Source organism: Trachemys scripta, chromosome 6 (assembly GCF_013100865.1).
Source record: "Trachemys scripta elegans isolate TJP31775 chromosome 6, CAS_Tse_1.0, whole genome shotgun sequence".
In the NCBI taxonomy this organism is placed as follows: Eukaryota; Metazoa; Chordata; order Testudines; family Emydidae; genus Trachemys; species Trachemys scripta.
This window is the reverse complement of record NC_048303.1, coordinates 16,802,936-16,817,610: the sequence shown is the minus strand read 5'-3', so window position 1 is coordinate 16,817,610 and position 14,675 is coordinate 16,802,936. Positions and strand designations below refer to the sequence as shown.

Genomic DNA, 14,675 nt, shown 5'->3' with positions numbered 1-14,675 from the left:
ATCCCACTGCCCGTACAGGATTGTTCCTACAGGAACTTGATGAGAGGTTTCTAAGGGGTTAAGTATAACATTGTGTATATATATTCTTCAGAATAGTTAGGATACCCACACCATGAATCCATCCATCACTGGGTAGAAAAAGCCTTTCATATTCTCTTTATTATATTAGCAGAGGTATGTTAAGTAGAAGTATAGCTCAAAATTAGAGCAATAACATTTGCTACTCATTTTCAAATCCAATTGTAAAATAGAGGAGTCCTAAGCTTCCAAGCTGGCATTTTCTCCCTCATCCTGCCTAAACTTGGTCACAGTATTAAAGGAGCTCTACCTCCCTCAAACAGAGAGTCAGAATCCATGGACTATAGCATTTCCAAGATATCAGTCTCTTCATTCTAGCCAGCCTCTCAGACGGCAACAGCACCAGCTTCCTACCAATCTAAGCAATGGCCCTTATTGCTGGCAGGGCAAGGAAACACCAGTAGGAGGGTTAAGATGGGCTATAAGAACGGGTGGCTGGCTCCTTGCCGTACCAATCATAGGAGTCCCCCCCCGTTCGTTCCTTTAATGAACACTTCTTTTTTAAGTCCTTCTGCTTCAGTCTTGGCCCATGTGAAAAGGTAGGCTTTAGACACCGAGCTGCCCCTTTTAAACCTGCATTCCCAATGGATGAGTCAGCAACCACGCTGACCCCTTTTTGCAGCAGTTTTCATCTCCCCACCCCCACCCCCCACACACCCCCACCAGGCATAAAGCACTATTCCCTTCACTCGGCCGGCCAGCCAAATCCCGCCTTCCCTGCCCCCCCCCACCCCTGATTAAAGGTGCAGGGCGGTCACACGCCTAGGTCATAGTGTGAATGTAGCCTAAATATACAAGAGAGAGTGTTTTGGGCACTCTCAGGTATACACTGGAACTACCAATAAATACCAGCATTAATTTAAGTTCCAATGAATATTAGAAAAATATATCCATGCTAAAGCTCATACATTCATCAAGATGGACTTGGAGGTATAAGGATGAAAACAAGGCCATAAGGATAAGCATTCCCTGTCTTCTTCCCCTGCTTTCCCATTTAGAGCAGGAGCTTGTCTTATTTGTATGAAGCGCTTTGTTTTGTTTTGTTTTATTTTCTAACAGAAACCATTCTTGACCTGGTGTGGTTTTATTCAGCTAGATATGGGCAGTACTTTTAGTTTTGGATCCACATATAAATGAATCAGACCAATGTTTGTTTCCCAAAATGTCTGAGAAAACACATTTTTAGGGGAATTTTTCTTGTGACCCCACCCCAAAGCATAGCCCTAGTGCATCTCCTTATTTTTCAAATAGCGTTTTTCTATGTAGGGCACCACTTAAGATACCAGTGGTTTTTCTTTACAGAAGCTGGAGTTACATTCCGGTTGTTTAAGCATCCCAATTTCATTGCATACCAAAACAATCAAATAAACCTATCTCATGTATATCTTCAATGTGTAATTAATTATATGTAATATATTACATTTTTAATAATTATATTTTAATGAATGAAAAAGGAGTAAGCTTGTTAGGGAAAGAACAATAATGCAGGTCACCTGCTTATCTGGGATGCCATGAGTTAACTGCTCCTTTCCTCTTGTACAATTTGGTGTCTGTCCTACATCTAGGGATTGTCAAGACAATCTCTGTGGGCTTGGTCCTTTTACCCCTGAAGTCCATGGGGCACAATGTGCTAAGCAGAACCCCAGCTGCTATCAGACCACAGACCATACTGAACCTCTTATTAGGACCTTATGTACTCCTAAAGCAATTAGCCATATCTGTTTTCACTTACTCCCTTAAGGGTAGAGATTTTCTTGTCACCCATAATTTTCAATCAGCACTTACATCACCATACCAGCTAAACAAAAGATAAGTTTACATTTAAACAAAATGCTAATTTATTTGAGAAATAGAAAGAAATACACAATAGCTCCATTTATTTAGAGTAATCTCAGGCCTGGTCTACACCTAACACTTAGGTCAACTTAGTTATGTTGCTATGGGATGTGAATTTTTCACACCCCTGAACATTGTAGTTAAACCAACATAAACCCTATATTAGACACCACTAGGGTGACAGGAGAGTTCTTCTGTCAACCTAGGTACCGCCTGTCAAGGATTTACTACAGTGGTGGAAAAATCCCTTCCATCACTGTAGCAAGTGTCTATACTACAGTGCTGCAGCACTGTAGCTGCCATGCTACAGTTGTTCCACTTTAACACTTGTATTGTACACACATCCCATTTACTCTCAGACTATGAAATCTTCTCTTTCAGGAATGGAGCCGAGTTCAAAGTCTGAATGTGTCCAGTTTGATCTCTAGGGCAGAACTATCTGTCAGTTCCCTTAGCTTGTTCACTTTCTCTACTATCTCTCATAGCTGTTAGTCTTCAAAGTTCTTTCATGCAGTATATAGCAGGAATTCCTTTGTTCGTAGTAGTAAGTAGTGTCATATTGGGAACTTTGTCAGAGTTTTATATCTGTATATGCAACCTTAATCTTAATCACTGGGTTAAATTCTCCTAAAGTATCTGAATAGTACAGTGTGACTCTGAGAAACTACTCTCCTTATATGCAAATGGTTCTTTGCTGTTAACAAATGGGATTTCCACACATGTGGAGACAGCAAACTATTGGAGTTCATATTCTCTGTGAAGATTTGAAACAATGAGTTTTCTCCTTGCCTTTTTTTGAATTAGAGAATCACTTTCTTTAAAACAAATATCCAGAAAGAAAGTACAGAGTATTTAGGTTTTGATTTGTTTTATAGTTCACTTTCTGAAATTTGTGACTCAATTTCTAAATGTCAGTCTGAAATTATTCAAGTTACAAACTTTTAGGTTAGAATTTATAGCATTTACATTACATTACTTAAACATTTATCTCTAATTAACACCAGGTCTTGTGTTTCTTTGACTTTACATTTTTTGTTGTTATCTGTGAGTGTAAAAACTTCCTACTCTCCACTGTGATTCAGAGAAATAAATCCTAAAACTTTGTATTTCTTGCAGACCTAATTTCAAACTAAGCTGAGATCACAAATAAAGAACTATTGGCCTATAAGCTTCTTTTTCAGCGTAGAATAATGAATAAAAATATTACCAAAAACTAAAGCAATCAAGGATGGATGTGCAAGCAACACTATAGAAACATTTCTAAATTAATTTAATCTAAATCTCCTTCAGCTAAAGACATTAGCCCTTGAAAAGGGCTTTAATAATGGGGAAAACATTCAGATATATCTGAGTTAAAGATAAAACTGTTGACATTTCATGTGTATTTCTTACATTTTTTAGAATACTTGCTAATTACCAGAGCTGTATTTTTTGGTACTGCAGTGACAGAGGCAAAGGTGTCACTATGCTTTAATACATTGAGATTAAAGAGCGGTTCTTTCTAACTTGATGTTCTCTTACCTAGTCAAGTTAAAATATACAAGCTATGATATTTCCACCATGTTGTAAAAGGAAAATAGACTCAAAATACTGTTCTCGTTCACACCAAGTACTCTCCCCCCCACCCCCCCCCCCGGAAATGATTTCAGTACAGAAAGAGGCTCAACCTCTTGGTGGCAGAAACAACTCCTCTGGTGACAGAGGGAACCGTATAGAGTGCTTTCAAGTTTTGTAGTGGAGTTAGGTAACATGACAAGGAAGTAAGTATCAAAATTTTTCATTTGGAGTGCTTGTGCCTCCTGTTGGGTAGAGGAGATCTTTTTCTGGTGTAGGAGCTACGCTTCATAAGGGAGATTGGGCATCATAAATTGGGGATGATGCTCTTTTTAGATGCAGGAAGACTTCCCTTCTGTGATTTTGCTGCTCGTGGGAGGGTGAAAAGAGCCATCCTCTGTTTCCCCACAAAACCTAGGCTACAGCAGATTGCTGATTGATGCAATACATATTCAATTTAAAATGAAGGTTTTCTCCCCTAACGTCCTTCTGTACCTCTTCTTTACTCCTTCAGGGAAGTCATGATTATGGCACGTTTACTCATGATGCAATCATCATGATCAGTTTTTGTCATGTCACAGTTGTTTCCCTCGCTGTGGGCTTTGATGTAATAAGTACAGGTTGATGACTTCACTGAATAAGCAAACAAAGGGAGTGAGTGTGAGGCAAAGATCCAAACATTTGCAATACTAGTTCTGTTTTGTTTAAGTATTCCATTTCTCTCCTGTTTTCTCTGATATTAAATATTCAATGAACAGAGGTATGTATGGTGCATGGGTTTAAAATTGCTCTTTAGTGTTTTTAAGAGGATTTCTTACTTTGCTGCTTTACTGATAGTTGCTCACCTTTCATAGTAGAGCAGTGTAGATGCAAACACATTTCAACTATTGCAAATACTTAGAGTTTTAGAATATGCGCTACCTATTTTATCCATCTGGCATAATGACTAAATGCTTATCCCATACAAGGCTGTAAGTTCCCTTCTCTTATGTGGGAGGAGGGGAACCAATGGACATGAAACTGAGCAGGGGATCCATGAGGAAAGCAGTGTCTCTACATCATGTGATCTATGAAATTTCCAGAACAAGTCCCACTGCACAATGCAAAGTTTCAAAAACCCTTCTCCTCGTGAGTTGAATCAGAAACGACACCAAAACCAGGGAGCCTGTCTGCAGTGTATTTCTACTAACTGCCATGAACAAAATTTTCCTTCTCCACCTGTTTTGAGTGTCCAGTAGATTTGTGCTGTTCAGTGCTTTTAATATAGGGAAGATAGTAACACCATAGATTATTAAGATTGTCCGACAGTTCTTACCAGACCCTATTTTCGGTTGCTTGTAACATTGCCAAGCTTTAGCCATTCCAGCTGAAATTTCCCAAGCCAGGTATCTGCCTCAGGCTGAATTTTTCTTGAAAATTTCAGCCAAAATGTTTCAGCTGTTTCTGAGAATGAAGCGAGAGAAGAAACAGTGTTTTTCCCCTGTTAAAAAATTCTGGCAACCTTTTCTTTGAAAAGGTGTACTGCCCCCATACTTTGTACAGGCTTGGAATTTGGCAGGAGAGTGGCCTTTTTGTCAGGAATGTACCTTTGGCTTTTCTTGTGAAAATCTACCCAGATTTGACCAAGTTATATGCCTTTTAAGAAATCACACTTTGCATGTGCTCAGTAGAGACTTCTTCAATTTTAGCAGCTACCTTCCCTGAAGATTCCATCCACACTGAGCATGCTCCAGCCTGTTGCTGAGCAGGACTTTCCCTGCAGTTTCAACTCCGGATTTTGTGGGCTATGTTGGGTCCAGGACTGGGCAGCTGAACTGAGAACAGGGAGCCTCTCCCTGCTGTGCTTTCAATGACCCCCCTGCTGGGCCTAGGAAGCATGGAGTTGGAAGCTGCCCGATTCAAATTCAGAGGGGACAAGAGATAGATCTAAAGGGATGGAGGTAGTAGATTGAGACCAGGAGCAGAGAGAAGGATAGGGAATGGAGGCTGGTAGGGGTGAGGGAAGAGAGAAACTAGGACAGGAAGTTGTGGGTGGGGGAAAGGAGACTGGTATTTACGACCACCAGGGGAAAGGGAAGCAGGTGAAGGGAACGGTAGGCAGGTCTGATGAGGATCGGGTGTGAGAGGTGGAGAACTGGTAGTGGCTGCACAAACACACTGGGGCAAGGTGGGGAGCTACTGAAATTGGATGAAAAGTGAGATTGGGACTAGGAGCCTGTGGGGATTGGGTATGTGGGTGGGGGAGAAGATATTGGAGGCCACTGTGGGGAGAGATACCGGTTGGGTGAGGAGCTGGGGGAGTGAGAGATTGGGACAGGGAGTTCAGAGGCATTGAGACTAGAATTCATTGGGCAAGGAGCCTGGAATTTTAATGAGAAGCCTGAGGAATGGAGACTGAAGCAGGCTAGGTGAGGAGAAAGGGATTGGGTCGAGGAGCCAGAGGTGGGGAAGAGACAGGATTAGGACAGGGTAGATTGGATGGGACGGGGCAGAAGGTGATGCTTGGGGGGGGAGGGAATGGGCAGAACAGCCTGTGATGACTAGTACACACTCCTCTGCAGAGCCTCTGACTCACGATTCCTGCAACTCATCATTTCTCTAGAGTCAGCAAATATCTGTGAAACCCACTGGCAAATTGTCTCACTCCCTTGATCCACATAGAGGATGACAACTTACTACTGCTATTCTTTACTTTGTTAGCTTAAGTGGAAGGTATCTGTTTGATGGATTTAAAGGTTCCAACTCTCCTGATCAATCATGTGGGTGTCAAGATGATGCCATATGATGGAATTTATTTTGTTTTGTTTTTTTTGTTTGCTTGTTTGCTCTTTTAAAATCCTAGGAAATTACACAGAAATGCCATATTAAAAGAACATTATTAAGGTTGCAAAATCAAGCACTCAGAAGTTAGGACATACCAGAATTAAGGTTGCCTGTTCAACCTAAATCCGGTCCCCTTGTGTGTATGCATGATGATACAGTCTTTAATTACATGATCACATACTAATTTTTTTCCAGAATCCCTGATTCATTCTGTGCACAGGCTGGGCATGCTATGTGGGTGGAGCAGGGTTATGAGGCAGTGAATGAGGCTGTTGTCTGCAGAAATGCTGCTTAATTTGTTGCAGAAGTTGGAAGATATGTAGTGAATGGGGGGGAAATAGAGGGAAGAAAATGTCTGGTGTCACAGTTAAGGCAGTTGAATGCTGCCCTGAAGAATTGGATTCTATCCCTGCCCGTGCCACACAGTTCCTATGTGATACTAGTCCGCTCACTTAAACCAGATTTTCCACAGTGATCATTAATTGTGTGTTCCTTATTTTCTGGGTCTGATTTTTAGAAGTGCTGAGCACTTGCAGCTGTTGGTAAAATACACTTACTTTCAGAGTTTTGTTTTGAACATATGTGCCATATAATGCTAAGTACACTGAAAACTCAGGTCCCGGGTGTCCCAAAATTGACTTTTATCTCTCTGTTCCTCAGTTCCCTTTATGTAAAAAGGGGATAATACTCCCTCATCTCACAGGAGCATTGTAAAAATGAATGTATTAATATGTGTGAAGCATTCTGATATTGCAGTGATGAATGCCATAGAAAATCCCACGAGGAAATTAATCATTCTTTCTTCAGAGCAAGGTCTAATAGCCTGCAGTAAACAAGGCAAAGGGCCACACATTGAATGAAGAGAAAACAAAATCAATAGCTGCTCGTTAAGTGAGCAATGTCCAGCCTGTGCACTGAATGAGGCAGAAATACTGTGGAAAAAATAGTATGTGATCATGTAATTAAAGACTGTTATCATAATACATATGCATTAAGGGGCCAAATTACAGTTGCACAGGCAACCTTAATTCAGGAATTTCCTAACTTTTGAGTGCTTGATTTTGCAAACTTAATGATTTGATGCAATTTTTTTTGCATGTAATATGTATATACAGCATTTATACTTTTAAGAAGTGCTTTGGGATTCTTGAAGAAGAAAGGTGCTATAAAGTGCCATAAGGTATTAATTTGGAACGATTTAGAATGTAAATATGGTAAGCTTTCATTGGTAGAAAATATGATTATGTATTAGAGGGTAAAGAAAAGCAGCCATTTCTGAACACAAGGCTACATATTACAGAGGCTTATCTGGTTATGAACTTCATATCTTTGACTATTCTTTAGCATTGACTGCTATTCATTTAGAAAACATAAAGCCATATGGTCAAGTAGTATCAAATATGCAATATATTTTAAACCCCCCAAAGATGTCAAGTTTATATTTTGTCACCAAAATTGTAATATTAATATGTTTGATATCTACCTTAGCAAACAAATTAATGGCAATTAAAGATTAATGTGATGTAATTAGCATTATAATGCAATTAAATTATGAGTAAGTGGACCAGGAATAGAAAACTCAGATGTCTCACAGCCTATTTTTACACTCAATCTTTTGTTTTTCAGCAAACAGAGGAAGTGGGGCAGCAGGCAGCTCACAGACTGGTGATGCACTGGGGAAAGCACTTGCCTCTGTAAGGAAATATTTACTTTGGTTTACACATTTATCATTTTTGAAGTGTGAACTTTAATCAGCAATGGATGCCTGGATTTTAAGAAGATGAACAGCAAACAGGAGAGATTTGATCTCAGAGGTCATCAGCTTTGAGTTACTATCAATTGAAATATTTAATGATCAATGTGAAATTATGTTTTTAAAAAGTTTTAGAGTTAATTTTATAACAGAAAATAAATTAAATGACTGGAAATTTTATACCGTTCATGGGCACTTAATGACTAGGAGCCATGTCCTTCAATCTTCCCCACACTTCACTTATCAAAAACAATGGGAGGGAGGTTGCCTACAAATCAGTGGTAGGTTTGGTTCTGTGTTATCAAATGATCTGTAAACAGAATTCATCTAGATTTTCTTTCAGATTTTATATTTTTCACCCTAGTTTCCATCTATTTCATTACAGTGGTCGCCATTAAAAAGCCAACATTAACCAGCAGCTGCCTCTCAGTGATCCCTGAGGTATATGGCACATTTCCCGTTTTAAGTAAAAGGAAATACTGATGCACCTCAGATATCACTGTGCAGTTACTGTTGCATGTGTTGACTTTCTAATAAGGACCAATGTAAATTATTTTCTGGGCAGAGTGGGTTCCACTGAGTTCTCATGAGAGTTAATTTTTTTGCATATTCTGCAGATGTTTCATTAAAAAGATGAAAAAATAAGACAATAGGTTGCCCGGAATGACAGTTATAGTACAGAGTCCACTTTTAAATGGTTCCTGATATATGGCATACATGATTAACAGGGGCAATCACCATGATGCAAATTCAGTGTACTGCATATCACTGACTCTAAGCATCAGTTAAATGGCACACCCCACCCATTCCAGTGGCACACCTGGTCTTGTCTTATCATAGTTATTGACAAGTGGTCTTTGGTGTTTGCTGTTATAAATTACCCACTGTGCCGTCCTTTGTTCCTTTTGCTCTATTTGGGCTGCTAAAGGATTTAATTTTACCATAGTATAATTTTCAGAAATGTTGTAAGGCTTTGTACAATGCTTGTTCTTAAAGCAGTCTGTGAAATAAAATGTACACACCCACCATCATGTACCCTACAGAGACAGTGGCAATCAGAACCATCTCTTAATTGGCAAGTGTCTGTTTCCATAGAGATGTCTCCATTAAGAGAATTCTAGTGTTTGGCTTCCTACATCTAATACAGTTTTGTCTTTATTTAAAAAAAGTTAAAATGAAAGTAATAGGCTTTATAACCTGTCCTGCTTTCATTTAAATGGACTGAATGCATAAGAATTCCATATTTCTTTCTGCATCAGTTTATGATGGATTTAGATTAATTCTTTATCATCTTTTAAAGATCTATTCTCCAGATCACACCAACAACAGCTTTTCATCAAATCCTTCAACTCCTGTTGGTTCTCCCCCTTCTCTCTCAGGTATTGTTATTACAATTCTATTTTACTGAACATTTCAACACATTTTTTGGTAGGAGGAATTTAAATAAACTCCTGCTGGACCTGGATGTGTGATTTACATCCAGATAATAGCATCAAGCTATTTTCTTATAAATACAGTGCCCATACAGGCCAACTATTGTACTCACTGTACTCACTGAGATGAATGGAAATACTTTATAAAAGACATATTTTGGTCAATATGAAGAGAAGGTCATAAAGACTTTTAAATAGATGCCTTTACCTGCTACAAAAAAGCAGTGTTAATAGACACCTATATTCTGGCCCCAGGCAACCCCCATAAACCCTTGTGTAGATTGTTCCTAATGTTCCGCAAGAGGGCAAACATGTGTAAGGATTTAGACCACACCTCCTAGCCCATAGTCCAGGCCGCTTTGTGAAAGGAGTTGACAAGACTTTACACAGTAGCCTTTCTGTAGCTTTTGGAGGAACCACATTCCCTCAGTCATTCTGACTATTTGCCATGATTATTTTCTCAGGGTATGTCTACCCAGCAAAGCCCGTGCCAGCTAACTCGAGCTTGCGGGGCACGGGCTGCAGTGCTGTTTCATTACTGTGTAGACTTCCAGGCTCAGGCTGGAGCTTGGGCTCTAGGACCCTTTGTGTTGGGAGGGTCCCAGAGCTCAGGTTCCAGCCCGAGTCCAGAAGTCTAGACTGATATGAAACAGACCCACAAGCCCGAGTCGGCTGGCACAGACCAGCCGCAGGTTTTTCTTTGTTGTGTAGACAAAGACCTCAGGGGTCCTAAGCAAAGTGCCTGCCAGAATTTGGCCCATAAAATGTGGCTGTGTGCAAAGAGCCATAGTAAGCTTAACTCATTTATAGTGCACTGTGATATTGAGGATGTCCTTATTCAAAAGATACAGATACTTTGGTGGCATCATTTTATTTCTCAATAATCCTCGTAGCTGAATTTTCAGTGTGGGAGGCATATACTAGCACTAGTGAAAGGCTAAGCTGAAAAGGTTCAGAGGCAGTTAGGTTCTAATGAGCATCAGAAATTGTAGACACCTATATGAAGCTAATTCAGATTGTATGAACCTTTGAGACTTTCCCACAAGAGCCTTGAACACTCCCTCACCATATAACTATATCTGAGAGGCTTTTGATCTAACTTACCTATGTTAGCTTCTTGGGGGAGTCAAAACTGGATCTGTTTCAGGGGGTGACCAGGCATCCTGCTCCCCACTCTGGTCCTGTGAGACCGAGGAACTCATATGGGGCGGTCCTGTCAATCTCACTTTGACATTTTAAAAGACACCATAGTTTATACTCCTGAGTGTAGCACAGTATTGTTAAATCCTGGAGTAAGACTGATCTGTCCCTCAAGGAGATTAGCAGTTCTGGAGAGAGGGATGGATCTTATTTGCTCTGAGGTTTCACAGTGCTTCAACAATCTTGGAGGCGCAAACTCCAAAGTACTTTTTGAAGAGACAAGAATCCAGTGAAAGGGTTAATGGGAGTGAGGAGTGGGCTGGCCAGCCAACCCCTGAAGGCAAGCTATGTCTGAAGAAAGATAGCAGGTCCCCAAACTTCTCCTTGAAGAGAAAAGTTCCACTGAAGAGGGGTAGGAAGCCCTCCCTCAAGAACACATGCTATTGAAAGTGAGGTATGGTGGTTGTGGTGATATTAATGAAACATGTCCCCCCAAAATGCACCCGGGGGTGGGGAGGAAGGCTGCTGCCTTTCTCCAACATCAGGCCTTCTTTGGGGATTGGCCAGCCCCCTCTCCATCATGGAGTAAGACCCAATGAAGGGTTTAGGAGGACAACAGACAGTCCTTATTTGTCTGAACCAGTCCCTGTCCCTAGACAGCACCCTATGTGCTACATTTCTTTTAGGGGGCTTTGCCATCATTTCTGTCTTGTACTATAAAGAAAGGATTTGAGTTGAAGTTGAGGAAAGCAGTTGTATGTTTAGCAATATAGATTGAATTTCTTTCCATAAAGTTTACTTGATAAAGAGATCCAAGGGTCAACGTCAAAACAAATAAGTGACATACATTCAAAGGAGAACTGAACTGTTTATGCTTCAGGATATAAGTGGGCCAGTCAGAAACAATATGAAAGTCCTAATGGTCACTGATGTGGCAAAATCACAAGTTAAAGACAATGAAAATCTATGGAGACCAGAATTTGGTAGTGAATGTGCCATATATAATCAAAATTAACACCATTCTGTCAATATGGCATACTGAGAGGCTAGAAAATGCCATGAGATCAATTCTGACCTGCCCTTCTAAACTGAGAAAATGCCACTTAACTTCAGTTTTAAGCTTAAAATCCTAATAGCTCCACTTTGAATTCCCAGCCTTGTTTCATAAGAGTGTTCAAAAAATTATATGCTTCAGACAAAAAAGACCTAACAATACGAATAATCTGTTCATAGTGCCATAAACACAACCTGCTGGAGAAAGTATTTGAACCAATATTTCTGTCCTAAAGTCTAGTGTGCCTCTTTAATAGTAACATATCTTTGTTTAAAAAAATGATATTGCAAAAGTTGAGACCTTATATATTTCATGCTTAAACCTTCAGCAGAAACAGATTTAGTTCAATAGATGTTAACTAATATAAACCAAGAGTTAGCGCCATTTAAATTTTGTAAGTGCAAAATAACATCGTCTACCTTAAGAAAGTACAAATCTTAGCAGTTAAATGAGAGCATCTGTAGAATGACAAGTTGTAAGTGAATTTTGAGTTAGATATGCATACACTATTACTGTTTTTTTAATCCTATTTCTTAAAAAAACCCAAATCCATTAGTTTGGTGATTGAATGATTTGTTCAGTGGCATCAAATATGTCTTGAACCACAGCTAGGATAATGGGCTAGTATGTGCTGGATTTACATAGAAGTCTAGCAATCCCCTCTTAGCACTTCTGAAAATGCTACTTCTCCTTTTACCAGTGAGACATTTCCTTCTGCTGGAGCCTTTCTTAGGTACAGCTGCCGAATCAATGAAAACCTCTATGTTAGGAAGCAGCCTGGGGCAACTTTGTGGCCTGCGTCTACGTGCTTCACTACAAAAATACTTTTTATTTTTCATCCATGTATATTTTGGAAGTTGTCCATATGTCTGCCCTATAGTCTATCTGGAAAACAGCATTTACATGTCTACAAAACCGTCCAGAAAGTTTGAAAGACATTTTTGTTTGCATAGTTCTAATGGTAATTCCCATTTTACTATTAGCAGGCACAGCTGTTTGGTCTAGAAATGGAGGGCAAGCATCATCATCTCCCAATTATGAAGGTCCCTTACACTCTTTGGTATGTTTTGATTAGAGACCTCCTCTGCCTCAGTATTTTCCATGCTGTTCTTTCCATTTCTCATCCACACTTCTCACATGGGTTTGCATTTTGTTAGCGATTACTGTGCCCTTGGATGTTTACACTATTTGATCGTTGCTAAGTTAGTAACATGGGGGCCCAATCCTTTGATTTGTGATATTTTGATATTAACTGTTACTGACTAGGATGTCGTGCTTGACCATATAACAGATAATGTATTGTTAAAACATTCCAGAATGGAGAAGGTTAATTACAAAAGGGGGGCTTTGTTTACAGCCAGGAGGGATTGCTTGAAGGGATATCAGGGAGAACAGTAAGTGGTTGCTATGAAGTAGGACAGGTGTAAGTGTTATGAATCACGTTACTTTTATTTACGGTGGGAAAATGCAGTGGAGGGCTAAATAATACTTTTGGATTCTATGTGGTGTGTTTCAAAGTATTGTAGTTGATATGAATTGGCCAGAATTGGGGTGGTAATTATGCCTAACACTAGCGAGAGGATAATAAATAAATAAATAAATACGTTGTTTTATATGGAGAGATTAGGTAAGAGTGGGGGGCCAGCTGGAAACATATTAGGGACAAATGGGCAAGGTTTTTAAAAAGTCTAAATTATTTATCCCATTCTTTTCTGTTTGTTGTCTGTCTAGATAGTAAGGAAGGAGTTGTCTCATTATATTTCTGTAGAACACCTAGCACCTATATAAATAATGGTAAAGATCAAAAATGTCTCAGTATAAAAAAGCAAAGTGTTTCTGAAGACAAAATAAATAATCATCTAATACTGAATCATGGAAAAGTCCATCTGACTTCAGTGGGAATTTTCCCTTAGTCAGGAATTAGCAAGGACTGCAGTATCTGGCCCAATACAAATATGTGTATCATGATTCATTGCCAGATACTTTCTAGCTTATCCCAGCTTGCTGTGGTGTGTAGTTGTGTGTATGGAATAGCAGTGTTTTTGTAATCTGTATGCTCCAGAGATCTGAAATGAGTGAATAATTATTTTTTGTAGCAGTAAAGTTACCCAGTGATTTGGGGCTGGCCCTTTCACCTTCCCCTCCCATATCTTGTTGAAGAACAAGAAATTTTAGGCATCCCTTATCATATATGACATGTGCCAGTGGAGACAATGTGACCTAGTGGTAATGTGAAGAGGGGATTTGTGTTCTATCTCTAACACTGATGCTCTGTGACCTTGGGCAAATAGTTCACCATGTGTGCCTCAGTTTCCCCATCTGTAAAATGAGGATTATAATTCTTATCTTTGTAAAATTTTATGGACTCCTTGCATGAAGGACACTATATAGCATAAATACAATGTATTATTTCTGAGTCCATTACTTCTCCTCTTCCTATACTTGCCAACAACATGTCAGTATTTTTCTAAAAGAAAGATGATATTGGAAGGAAGTAATCCAGTAAAGCAGCAATCAGATTTCTTTAAAGTCAGCATTGCTGCTGTTTATGGTTCAGATTTAGGGAGTATTCTAGTGGTAACGTGGGCAGCTCCCTCTCCCCCTGGAGTGGGGTTGAGTGTAAGTTTTTGTTTTAGAGAGGGATGAGTTACACTAGAACTAACAAGGAAAATTATAAGAAATGCTGCCACCACTAACAGTCCAGTACATCTCTGTTTTGTAATTTTTTTCACATCTCATACAGGCTGCAGAGCTCTAAACTTGTAAGGAGGGGTATTTATTACTGCTCTTACTAACAATGCTTTGAAAGTAGTTTTAGGATACACAGTTATAAGGAACATTTCAGTGATTGTGGAGATGGGATTATATGGCCTTAATAGGTTCTTTCTAACTTTTTGTTCATAGTTCTTTGATTACATAGGGAGAGTAGACCCTGTCAGAAACTGATTTAAGTTAGATGTATATTATTCTTTTTGCTTAAGGTAACACTAAAACTTTTCAAAAA

At 39.4% G+C, this 14,675-nt stretch overlaps 1 protein-coding gene across 19 annotated transcripts in view; it reads left to right on the top strand.

Annotated features, from left to right (window-relative positions):
• Positions 1-14,675, top strand: part of TCF4 (transcription factor 4) — a 318,541-nt gene that overhangs the window by 274,522 nt on the left and 29,344 nt on the right. For 18 of the 19 annotated variants that reach the window (XM_034773372.1, XM_034773378.1, XM_034773380.1 and 15 more), the window contains 3 exons: positions 7,918-7,985; positions 9,345-9,423; positions 12,655-12,731. In XM_034773372.1, the coding sequence (XP_034629263.1) occupies positions 7,918-7,985; positions 9,345-9,423; positions 12,655-12,731 (224 nt within the window). The remainder of the gene's footprint in view (positions 1-7,917; positions 7,986-9,344; positions 9,424-12,654; positions 12,732-14,675) is intronic. The other variant, XM_034773381.1, reaches the window with a different exon arrangement.